At 33.8% G+C, this 13,756-nt stretch overlaps 1 protein-coding gene across 1 annotated transcript in view; it reads left to right on the forward strand.

Annotated features, from left to right (window-relative positions):
* Tecrl (trans-2,3-enoyl-CoA reductase like) overlaps positions 1-13,756 on the forward strand; it is a 64,000-nt gene that overhangs the window by 11,629 nt on the left and 38,615 nt on the right. The window contains exon 2 of the mRNA XM_005359430.3: positions 1,802-1,853. Coding sequence (XP_005359487.1) covers positions 1,802-1,853 — 52 coding nt within the window. The remainder of the gene's footprint in view (positions 1-1,801; positions 1,854-13,756) is intronic.

The following is a 13,756-nucleotide window of genomic DNA, read 5'->3' on the forward strand; positions in this document are numbered from 1 at the left end:
GATCAAAATGACATAGTGGAAAGAGAGTACAGGCAGCCTCCCTGGGTCCTCACTAAGGATGGCAGCTGTCGCTAATGTAAAACTCTTAACAATACGAAACTATTGATCACAATTTTATTAAGCAGGATTAGGTAAAATAGACATATTCATTGTTTATCTGTGGCTTAAATATGACACAATGCCAAACAAATGGAGGATTGTTTTGTGCTTTATTTCTTATGCAGATTTTATTTAACTATTTCAAATATCCACATTTAAAAATTAATCAAATAAAATGAACATGCCCATATATAAACATCATACATTTCAACAATCTCCCATTCACACTGTGGAACAAAGAATTCTGCAATGTAGATGGAAGTTTCTGTCCCTCCTGGTCCCATAGCTGTTCAGTCCCAAAGAAACACACAGAGGCTTATATTGACTATAAACTGCTTGACCTATTAGCTTAGGCTTATAATTAACTCACTCTTACAACTTAAATTGACCCATCATTCTTCTCTATGTTTAGCTATGTAACTTGGTACCTTTTCTCAATGAGGCATTTTCATCCTGATTCCTCTGCTTCTCTTTGGTGACTGCATCTCCTTCTTTTCTCTTCCCATAATTCTCCTAGTCTGGTTAACCCACTTACACTTCCTGCCTGATTACCAACCAGTGTTTTATTAAACAGATAGGAGTGAAAAATCTTTAAAGTGTACAAGAGCATTCTCCCACAGCATTTTTTTTTAGACACAGAATTCTGAATCTAGTCTTCTTTCTTTAGTTTTTTTTTTTTTTAACCATTGTCTATAAAAACTTGTAACCAACACTCTAATCAAAGACAAACATCCACAATCCTATTTTTGGGTGGGTGGGAGGTGGGGGAGAATATAAGTGTAGTTTTGTAGGCTACTTCTTGATGATTGGGAGCACTGATAATCTTGTGGGGACCCAAAGAAAATTTAAGGTTATGGTAAGTCCTGACTGGATTTTCCTGTGAAGCTGGATCATCTCAGCCATTAGCCTTCAAGCTGCTCTAGATACAAAACTCAGAAGAAACTCTAACACTGCGATAAGTGCTCATTAAGATGTATTTGGAAGGCTTATTTGTAAGTGTAATAATGAGCGGCGAAAGGGCTTTTGAGCTCAGATCTTTGGAATAAATAAAAAGTTCAGAAATACTATGATGACTTGATTGTTAAGATGAAACTGTTTGCTTCAATGATTTTCCAATGTATATAAATAAAACCAAGTTGAATTCATTTTTAAAGTGAGATTTTTCAGTAATTACAGCTAAAAGATTGTCAACCTTTTACATAATGCACCTTCTATACATTTTGTGCACTTTTAGTATATTCAGTTGAGAGTTTGAATAAAACATTTAGCATACAGTCACTAATGAGATCATGTAAATGACATCTCATAATAGTCCTATGTATTAAATTTTTTTATTCTACCTCCTCTATGACTCAATTCACATCCTCCAGCACCTGTCTCTCAATAAGCCCTTTTACTTTTGAGAATAGACATATTTTTACTCAATATTCTCTCAATGGCTGAAGATCAAAACCAAAGGTTTTGAACAAATAAAGTTTTTAAAAATATTCTTTAGAGGAATATGTTGATTGGAATTAACCTACTATTGCTTTATACAAATATTTTTTCAGTATCATATCATTGTTATAATACTTGTTAAAGTAGAATTTAAAAGTTATTCTAATTATAAATTTGCAGATATTTTACTGCTGTTAACATTTTGTCTTAAATATTTGTATAGCAGTAATTACGTTTTTCTTATAATTGTATTTCGCTTTTTCAGGTACCTCAAACATCAACTATTCATGATGTCAAACAAAAATTTCACAAAGTGTGTAAGTATTTTTATCTATGAAAATTTATGTCAATTCATTTTCAAATTTGCTCAAATTGTCTTTAATAGAATGGTTTGTCTATGGAGCAAGTATACGAAAGCCATGTTTTGAAACAGATATCATTAATATTCTCTACTTAGTAATTCCTGAATAAATTAATTCTCTCACTTCATATTCTTATTGATGTTTTAATATTCAGCAGATTTTCTTTAGTACTGGGGAAGGTGCTTCATTCTATATGTTCAGGAGCCATGTGCTTAGCCACTAAACTGTATTCCAAGAACAATCCAACTTGAGGTTTAATATAATGCCTTATGGTTTAATATATTTCATTAGATTTCTGTCCTTGTATTCACCTTTAAGATGTATATTTAGTCATTTTTTTATTCAAGAGAACCATGTGAGTTGAGAAAATATTTTAATTTATAATTTATTATGTTGAGCTATTAGATAAAGTTTGAGGGTAAAATCAATTGGTAAATTATTTTAGAAAAAATAGAAAATGCCTTATAGACATTAGGTTTGAATATGCTGAAAGGAGTGGATAGGGCATTCTGCCAAATCCAAGAACAAAGTAAGTTATGTTCCCATAGCTTTCCGAAATTCATTGTTATAGCACTAAATTGAGAGTGAAAGTCTCTGTCATTGTGTGTCAATGTTTTTGTAAAACATGAAATTTCTTAAGCATTTATCTTTTAAACCATGAAATTTTTTTCAATGTGCTAGTACGTGCCTTTAAATCCTGCGTGTAAGGTTAATGAACTTGTGACTCTTAAATTCTAAGCCACACTGAGCTACATTGTAAGAAAGTAGAGAAAAATTATTTTTTTATCTAATTATATAATGTATGCAGATAATTACCCTGGTTATTCACATAAAATTTCCAGGTTATTTCTACTTAATGGACATTTATTTAGAGGTAGTACAGTCTTAGCAGAAAGTACATGTCACATTAAACCAGTAATTGGAATGCTAAACTTTAAAATGTCAGAAGTTCAGACAGAAGGAAGTATAGTAATTAAGGAAGAAGACATTTGAAAGTGAGTTAAAAATAAGAAGAATTTGTACAGTATTTGAGAAATACCCAATTGGCAAAAGTGTGATCATATTTAATAAGATTTGAGTTTTATGAACAGCTGTTAATTAATTTTTCACACTCACAGTTCTAATATTTAGCAGGTTATATTACAAAATATTATACTAAACAATAAAATACTTTTATTTATACAGTGCTTTTTTATTTAAATATTGAAAACTATTTTCTAGATTCTTTATTTGTACTATATTATAAAATTTTGACTGTTTTCAGTTTTTATAAATTGTTCTATTATATAAGAAAATATTAAGGAACCATTTCAATGCTGTGTTAAGTTTAATATGTTTTCAAAAATTAAAACATATTAAAATGTTATTTCCATGGTTCATCTGTGATGATTTTTGAAGTCATAAGTCAAAAAGTTATTTATTTATTGGTTTATGATTTTACTCATAATTTAAAATAGATATTATACATACTTCCTTAATTAAATATATAATAGAAAATAATTTTATGCATGCATATCCACTAACTTCACAGCTTACCAACTTTATATTCTGATACTAAATTAACTTCTTATCATGCCTTCAGGCCTTCGAGTTTAAAATTCAAATTATTAATGTCATAAATAAGTAAATGAATAAATAAACTATTCCTCACAGGAAACAATGTTTCTAAAAGGAAAAATTCTTTTTTTTAATCTTAACTCATTACAGTGTTTACTGTGCAACAGATTTTCATTATAATATCTCTATACATTCATATAGCATACATTTAAAACAGTAATTACTTCTCTATTAGTATTTATTTCACTCCTGCTTTTTCCATCTTGTTGTGGGAAACTTGTTAACACTATGTGAAGATGTGTCACTGTCATTGGTTTAAATAAAAGCTGAATGGGCAATACTATGTAGGAGAGGTTATGGGGGGAACTTCCATGCAGAGAGAAGAATTTGGACATAATCTAAGTGCTAGGACTGGGCCGATGGCCCAGAGGTTAAACGCACAGGCTGTTCTTCCAGAGGTCCTGGCAGAAAGGCATATGTGCAGGTAGAACACTGTATTTGTAATGCATAATAAATCTTTAAAGAAAGAATCTAGGTGCTTGTGAAACGCCAGGAAGATACAGAGAGAGGTGGACATACAGAATGAAAGACAGTTAAAGAACCACACGGCAAAATGTAGATTAATAGAAGCAGCTTAATTTGAGTTATAAGAGCTAGACGGACACAAACTTATACTGAAGGCCAGGCTTTCATTGTTAATAATAAATCTTGGTATCACTATCGTGGAGCTGGTGGTTCTAAAGACAGTCGTACTACAGTCTTTTTTGTTTCTTCCCTTTGTTTCTCTCCCTCCTTCCCTCCCTCCCTCCCTCCCTCCCTCCCTCTTTCCCTCCCTCTCTCCTTCCCTCCCTCCCTTCTAGCCAGACCCTTCCTCCTTCTACCCCACCCCTTTCTCTCACACACATATATTAAACAGCACACTTGACATTTATGCTTCTGGGATTGATTTATTTCACAAATATATTGATCCTTAATTCCATTTGTTTCCTGCAAATTTCATATTATGTTTTGCCAAGTAAAATTTCAGTGTGTATGTAGCACATTTTCTTCATTGGTGCGATGGTCAATGAGAATCTAGAGTGATTCCACTACTTGGTTATTGGGAATAAAGTCACAATAAATGTGCATGCGCAGGACACTCTTTACCCTTTGGAGTAAGCATGCATAAATGGTGTATGTGGTTGTTATGACTGCTGCTCTCTCTCTTTCCATATACATATGTATGTATGTATGTATGTATGTATGTATGTATGTATGTATGTATGTATGTATGCATGTATGTATGAATGTATCTATCTGTCTGTCTATCTTTCTATCTATAACATAAATAGGACATAAAGTTTCTTTTCTTCTTACATAATGGTAGAATTTGTTTTCTTGTTGAACTTAATTTTGGTCAGGATGAGACAGAATCTGAATGTAGCTTTGGTTTGTATTTCTCTGATGGTGATTAATGATGTTCAGTAGATTAACTCTACTAGACTAATTTTAAGGTTATATTCTTTCTTTCTCATATTTGGTATTTTATTTTCTCATTCCTTATTTTTGTCTCTGTGGGCTTTCCAGATTCAGAATATAAAATTCACCATGACTCAAAATAACTGAAAAATGAAATAGACCCAGTTTTCCAAATTTTCTGCTACCATCTCATTATTTTATATGCTTATTATATCAAGCTCTGTTTAGCATGCTCAATTTTAAGCTTATTGGTAATCTTTCAATTAATTTCAACTTGCTTATTTAGTGATTAATTTCAACTAGTCACTCTTGATTTTGTGGTCATAATGAAAAATTATCTCTCATATTCTATGTCAAATTTACAGGGTATTTACTAATTTTGATTCTTTTGCTTGTTCCAATTCTTCTCACTGCTTCCGTTCTGACAAGCGAAATTCCCACCTTTATAATGCACAAGTCTATTTTCTCACTTCCATGTCTATCATTAGATACTGTTTATTCCCTTTTCTTCCCAACGCCATCTTCGTGGTTTTTATTTTTGTGGTTGTATAAGTATATGTGTTACAAATGCCCAATGCTGTTCTCATACTCTGTTATTTTAACTCTGCCTTGCTGTAACGGCTGCATTGTAGTAAATGGTACTCTCCAAATGCTCCTCACATTATTTTGCTGTGATGTCTTCATTTATCCACACTCCTCACATACTTATTTCAGCTTCTGAAAAAAACATTCATGCATTATTCACCCTTATTTTCACATGCTTAGGCCTGGTTATTCAAAAACACAAGTTCAATATAGAAAGACTTGTGCTTTACAAACAAATTTCTGAAACAAATTATCCTATTCCTGGTGATCATGCTGTCATTTGTCCTTGACAAAAAGCAACATGGAAAATAGAAATTTCTTTTTGCTCTGATACTAAAGTTTCTGCAAAAAACACATAGGCGGGCTTGCTGTGGGCTGTGTGCTTGTGAGAGAATGGACACGCATGAGCTCATCTAACATAATAAAATACGCTTTATGTCAATGTAATTCATAATTGCTTTTCAGATAACGTCAATTGCTTTCAGATTTTCTTTCTTAAAGTCTTCACATGCCTTTTGAATGCTCAAAGATAAAAATAGTAACATTATTCATGCCTGGTGCGGAGAAGTCTAAGATTAAGAAGCAAACACTGGAGCATTTGCTCTGTATTCCTCTTCATCAGCTACACATTTGCTTTCCTAAATTAGAGGGAGACATAGACATTATGTTTGTCAGCTGTTTAGGGCATTCCATCGCTCTGTAATAATAATCAGGCTTTTCTGGATACAGCTAATGAGCAAGCTCCAGTAAATAACTTTTAAGTACCTGATGCTTTACTAATGGACAGAGAGCTACAAATGGCACTAGAAAATTTTCCATTTCTCCTCTTCTTTGTTTTTGCTTGCAAACTGTGTAATTATACGCAAATTGTACTTAAAGAGAATCTTTCCATTTCCAAAAAGAAAACTGTGATCTATCTAATGTACTGAATGGTTAAGAATAAATTTTCCTAAAATTTCTCTAAATTCTTAATTACACCTTTTTTTGCCTGTTAACTTCTCTGCTTCAAGATTAAGGTTAAGGGTGTGATCTCTCAACTTCCCACTTCTATCCCAATGTCTCCTACTTTCTACACTGTCTCCCACCATGAAGAACTCTTTTCCCTCTGGAAACAGAAGTTAAACTCTTCTGCCATATGTTAGTTTTGGTCATGCTGTTGATAAGAGCAACTGAGAAGTAACTGAAACATTTATTTTGCTTAAAGTCATATGTACAGTTGCATCCATTTTTTTCTGCAGGATTATGTTTTTACAGCTCAAAATATCCCATTGAATGTATGAATCACATATGTATATCCATTATCTGTTGATTGGCTGAGTTTATTTCTTTACTATTGTGAATTGAAAATTGTGATAAATATGTAATAAATATGGGCATGTATTTATCTTTGTAGTAGAATGTGACATTCTTTGACTTTATGTCCAATAATGGTATAAGTGTATAATAAGGTAATTCTCTTTTATTGTTTTTAGAAGACTTTCAGCTAATTTTTGGGATCATATCCTATGCTATTGTATTCTTTTCGTATTTTGCTTTGACTCCAACTGGTCTCAAAGTGTCTCCTCTATGTATTGTTTAGCAGTTGTGCTGCTCCTTGCTGTAAATTAAGTTCTCTGACCCACTTTGAACTGATATTTTGTCCACAATGAGAGAAATTAGTCTACTTTTAACCTTTTAAACATGTATATGGTTTATTGCCAGTACCACTACCTGAAAATAATCTGTGATCTCAAATGCATACTTTGACAACTTGTCAAACCTTTGGTTTCTGGAGTTGAAAGGATTCATCTCTTTCTGTGCTTTATTCTATTCCATTGGCCTGTCAAACTGTTTTGTGGCAGCATCATGATATCCTGATCACTATGGTTATCTATTGTAGTTTAGGTAGAATGTCTCTGTCTATTCTCTGCTCAGAATTGTTTTCTCTCTTTCACATACACCCTCTGTCTCTTTCTGTCTCTATCTCTATTTGTATCTCTGTGTATATGTTTGTGTTTGTGTGTGTGTGTCTATGTGTGTGTGTAGGATTGGTTTTTGGCAATTTTATGAATTATTTCATTGAAATTTTATGAAGATTACATTGATTCTATAGTTTTACTTTAGTAATATAATGTTTTTACAACCTTGACTCTCACCATTCAGTATTATATATCAATCATATTGTATCTTTACTATTTTCTTTGGTTTATTTAAAGGTTTACAAAATTTTCATTGTAAGAAATTTCAGCTTCTTGGTTAGTTTTATTACTGAATAATTTTTACAAATAAACATAAATGTTCTCATAGATGACTGATGCAGACTCATTTTGAAGTAGGAAGGCACTGTGAACCTGCTTGGATAGACATAGTGATACCACAATATGTGTTTAACCAGAGGAGTAACACTAAAGAGACAATATATGACCCAATTCATGGCACAGCAATGTGACAAAGATCCAAAAACTCCCTTTTGCAATTGTAAAATGAAACAAACAATGCTATAAACAAACAAAGAAAAGCATTCTAACTTTATTTTTCTACATATCAAAAAGGATGGAAGTAAGGAAAATACAAGAATGTGAATTTTATGGGCCCAGTCTGACACTGCTTTGCAATGATCCTGAATACAGATGTTATATAAGTATCTGGTCATATTCCGAAGCTTATAGCCTCTAGGAAAGACCGAGTGTCCTTCGAGGATAGGGTCAAGAACTATATGCAGAAGTGTGAACTATTTGATATATATCAAGAATCTTGTTCTATCTCAGGATATGAGATTGCTGCTGTAGCCTCTCTGTTGGAATGAGAGGAAGAATGGAGGTAACATCTTTCTGAAAAATATGCTTTTGTAAGACTTTCCCAAACCATGACTGTCAAAAGTTATGCATTAACTATAGGCCTTTTTTATTGTGTTGAACTTTAAAGTTATTTTACACCTGATTGATTATCAAGGAATATACTCCAGGCAGAAACTGAGCAGGAAGGAGTGGACAGAAAAGGATTCAAACTCAGTTAGGTTTTCCAAGCAAAAGAATCTATTTAGGAGAGATAGCTCTCAAAAGGAACATCATGGGGAATAAATTATAAATATTGTGGTTAACTGGCTGTTATTCTGCCTGGAGACTGACTGGTTAATAGAAGCAAGTGCTGTTATACACTAACACTTAGTATATGAAAAACTTTTGAGAAGCAACAATGTGTGGAGATCCTTCATCAGAAAAAAACCCATTGACAAGGCAGTAAAATTAGAAAACCATCTGCAAATGATCAGCTGTGCCTACCTAGGGTGTCCACACTGAAGTGTTGTGAGTGCAGACAGCATGGCAGGCAATTCCAACTCTTCTCTAACTACCTAGAGCACAGGACATTTTATATGGGCAGAAATCTGTGAGGTAGCACTGTCTTCTGAGTCTGTGAGATGGCTCATTTTAAAGAATGATACTGTATTTGAGAAGAAGAAAATGGATGGAAGTTGAAGTTTATCTGAATTAGCAATACACCCACTTAATATTAGATTCATCAGAACTGTTGAGAAGCTTTTACAATATTTCCATGACTTGCATGGGTTTTCTTTCTACGAGCACCTGTCAACTTAGAGAGTCACATAATACATGTACTATTATTCTTACTCTTCCACGTAACTGGTGATACATGGAGATATCTACATGTGTATGACTGTTAAGATAGATCAAGAGAGACAGATAAGAGATTGGTCTAAAGGGATTTATTCAGGTGATAACGCAATTTGAAAATTTTCAGCATCTGTAACCTTCCATCTGCAGACATTAGATTGGAAAGACTAAAGCTGAAACATCACTCTCAATAACTGTGTATGTGCTGACATGCATCCTTCCATGTTCAAGAACAAGAGTGTATAACTTGAGAACCAAGACTGCTGTGCAAGTTAGAGCAGAGAGTTTTTCTCTATTCTGCCCTAATGTTCTATGTAGGCTTTCTGCAGTGTGAATTGTGCCAGTCTAAACAGGTCTGAGAGCTAGTTTCCTTTTTTCAACTTGCAAAGATCTCATCTGGGATTTACTGGTTGCTTAGAGAATCATTGTAGGCTTTATGAGTGTCACTTAATGTTTGCTCCGTTCAGCCAACCTTCATCTCACCCAATTAAAAATTGCTTGTTGCACACTGATTTCATGTAGGAAATAACAACAGCTAATTTTCAAGACAATGAAAAGAATGAAGTTGAATTCCTTTGTGGGCGTTTTGCAGTTTCAATGTTCCTTTCCTTTGATTTCTCAGAATAATTGCTCTTTGCTCAGAGCTGTTTGTATTAGTGTTTTATATCTGTATTCAAGCTGCAATGTCAATAAGTTTAAAGTAGCAGATGTGCTTACAAAAAACTTGAAACTGTCAGTCCTTTTTCACTGTATTTGACAGGTAAGGAAGAATGCATTCTTTTACCTCAGGCTTTTACCCAATCAGAAATTTCTTCTGGCTTTTCTCTGTAGTAGTGTTTGTTTGTGTGTGTGTGTGTGTGTGTGTGTGTGTGTGTGTGTGTGTGTGTGTGTATGTGCTCACTAGCATGTATGTGTTTGTGAGGGGGTTGCTTTTATGAGTTTTCCTTATACTAGGTTGAACTTCATCTATCTAAATAATTAAAGGTGACTTTGAACTCCTGAGTCTTTTGACTGTCTCACCACGGTTGAATTTTGTGTATGATGGGAGCTCTAGTTGATACAAAATATTATACATTGAATTATTTTATGAGTACTGATTTTTTCACATTGACTATTTCTGATTTCAAATTTTTACATCAAAATTAGAACAAATCATCTGTAAAATTATACTGTTATATATATATTAAAATGTAAATATAAAATAAGCCTCTGACATATAAATATAAATTATGTATAGATATATAGTACAGTGTATAGGTAGGTTGTTGACTCTAATATGTTTTTCTATAAATGCTTTTTTTATATTTTGACTCTTGCATTCTTCTCAATGGCAAAAGTTGATATTCATAGCTATCAACAACTTGGATCACCTAGTTGATTTGCATTTCACTTATTCATAAAAAGGACAAATGCAAATTTATAGCACACTGTGTGCAGAGATGGGTATTTCCTCTCTCAAATGTGTGATACTTTCTGTGTAAAATGGTAAACCTTTTTTAAATTTTTTATCTGAAAATTTGAGAAACAAATCTCCAAAACACTTTAGAATGGAAGTATAAAACATTGTCTTAACACATGACATTTTGTTAACTTACTTTGTTTTCTGAACATTTATAAGAATTACAGTTAACTATAATCTCTTGAAATCCTTCTTTAGCAACAATCATCAAAGGAAGTGCTGTATAGAAAGGTGTTTTGTTAGAGCTAGAAGCATAATTACTGAGTCATTTGTGACAAGGAAATATATTAACAACATCTAAAAGAAAATAAAACATTTTTGTTTTTAAATATTTGAGTTGCTGAAAGCTTAATTGAATTGCTTGTGTGTGTGTATGTGTTTGTTCATGTGTGTGTATGTATGAGTATTATGTGTTTGTTGATGTGTGTGTGTGTATGTGTTTGTTCATGTGTGTGTATGTATGAGTATTATGTGTTTGTTGATGTGTGTGTGTGTATGTGTTTGTTCATGTGTGTGTATGTATGAGTATTATGTGTTTGTTGATGTGTGTGTGTGTGTGTGTGTGTGTGTGTGCGCGTATGTGTGTGGACTTGTAACCACATACATATAGTCAGGATCAAATGATAGAACTTGTTCCCACAGAAGTTGGATGTATTACAGTGGTAAAGAAAAATGGACAACAGGCATTTTCATGGATGATGGTGCATGCCTATAATCCCAGTACTTAAGAGACAGAGGCAGGGAGATCTCTTGTAAGTTAAAGGTCAGCCTGGTGTACAAGAACTAGTTCTAGGACAGGCTCCAGAGCTAAGAGAAATATTGTCTTGAAGAACAAAAACAAAACAAAAAGAGGAAAAAGAAAAATAATATATGGTGAGGGTAAAAATAACTGCATTCCAGAGTCAATTGACAATTTCTGTCAATAACTCAAAGTGCATACCAATGTATACCCACTCCAACAAAGCCACACCAAGTAATAATGTTACTTCCTATGAGATTACGTGGGTCAATCACATTCAAACTACCGCATTCCACTCCCTGGCCAACATAAAGTTAGAATAATGCAAAATACATATAGTCCAACTTCAAAAGTTCCCACAGTCTATCACAGTCTCAATAATGTTTCAAAATTCCACCTCTTCTGGGATTCTTGCAATCCCTTAACGGTAATCCCCTGTAAAATAAATATTAAAGAAAAAAATATTTCCAACATACATAAAGTACAGAAAATGTATTACCATTCCAAAATGTAGGGAAGAGGGAATAATAAAGAAGTACTGTACCAACGCAAGACTGAAAACCAGCCAGCAAATTCCAACTGTGTGTGTGATGTCTAAATGCTCTTCAGATATTCAGATATGTTCAGCTTTGTTGACTATAACACATGTCTTTCTTTTGGACTGGTTCCATGCCCTGTTAGCAGCACTCCTCGGGGGGTATCCCACAAGTCTGGCATCACTAAGATCTTGCGTTCTCTAAGGCAATCCTGGATTTAACTTCACAGCTTCAGGCAATGGCCTTTCTATTGGGCCTCCAACCACAGACACCCTTGACACATGCCAGACCTCATGACATCTAAGCAAATTCCATAACTCATTTCTTCTATCTTAAATTTTAAAACCAGAATCAATCGGCCAAAGCTGCCAACCATTAATTCTTACTGGGGCTGGAACTATCTCCCTCATTCAAGTACATCTTCATCAGTTTTCTGTCCTTTACACTGCCTAAGTTTAGCTGTCCTGAAACTTGCTCCGTAGACCAGACTGTGCTCAAACTCAGAGATCCCTCAGCCTCTACCTTCCGAGTACTGCTATGTAAGGTATGCCCCACAACACCTGGCTCTAAGTCTTGCTCTAGTTCCTTTTCACAGGTTGAAAATTTATCTGGGTAGGATCTTGCTTTGAGGTCAGGACTCCCCTTATCCCATTTCTTTATGTGTTGGTCTCTCTGAACACAAGACTTTGCTCCATTACACTTGATACTGCTCTTTTTATCCTCAAAATGTTCATTTTGTAATTTACCTTGCTCAGCTTGCTCCTTTTCCTTATAAATTTTCATTAGCATTACCAATAATATCTACAGGACAGAGTCTATAATGGACCATTTTGAGATTTTTTTTTCTGTCAGTGGGTTTATTTTATACTTCTGTTCTTTAGCCTCAGGCAACTCTTCTGACAAGAACAAAAGGCAACTAGTTCTTCACCAAAATATCACAAGAGTGATCTCTAGGAAGCATACTAAATTCTTCTCCTCTGAAACCACTTAAGTAAGCCCATCATAGTTCAAATAACTCTTAGCACTCTGTCTTCCATACTCCTACTACTATCATCCAGTACCCAATGCTTAAAGCATTCCACTGTTTCCATAATCAAAATAAGAAAGTCCCAATTCCCCCAAACAAGCACAAGGTCTGTCTGTCTCAACAATATTCCACATATTGACCAATTACATTCAAACTACCACACACTGTGAATAACCTAGTGTTGACCATCCTGTCTAGTTTTGCAGCTGTTCAGTCCCAAAGAAACACACAAAAGCTTATAGTAAGTATAAACTGTCTGGCTTGATAGTTAGGTTTATTATTAACCAGCTATTCCACCTTAAATTAACCCATAATTCTTATTTATGTTTAGCCACATGTCTTGGTATATTTTCTCAGTAAGGCATTCTCATCTTGCTTCCTCTGCATCTGGCTTGTGACTGTGTCTCTGCCTTTCCTCTTCCCAGAATTCCTTTAGTCTGGTTGCCCTGCCTATACTTGATGCCTGGCGTTTTATTAAATCAACATGAGTGACAAATCTTTATAGTGTACAAAAGCATTACCCCACATCAGCCCCCCTATTTTCTTTTCTAAACAAGGCCCCGGATCTTACGTCCTTTGTTTAGCTTTTTTTTCTGACCACTGTCAATAACAACCTAGTTAGTTCTTGTTATCTTTTTTTCTGACCACTGTCTATAACAACCTAGTTAGTTAGTCCTTGTTATCTTTTTCCATCATTAGGACTTTCTTTGACTCTTTAAGATTAAAGGTGAATCATCCACCTCAAAAGATATAGATTAAAGGTTGGTCTTCCCACTTCAAAATTTTTTTTTGCATTTTAAATGCTTATTTTCTTTTATTTATTTATTTATAGTTCTTATTGTTTTTCTTTTCTTTTTTTAATTTATTTATTTATTGAGGATTTCTG

This window comes from Microtus ochrogaster, linkage group LG1 (assembly GCF_000317375.1).
Source record: "Microtus ochrogaster isolate Prairie Vole_2 linkage group LG1, MicOch1.0, whole genome shotgun sequence".
Classification (NCBI taxonomy): domain Eukaryota; kingdom Metazoa; phylum Chordata; class Mammalia; order Rodentia; family Cricetidae; genus Microtus; species Microtus ochrogaster.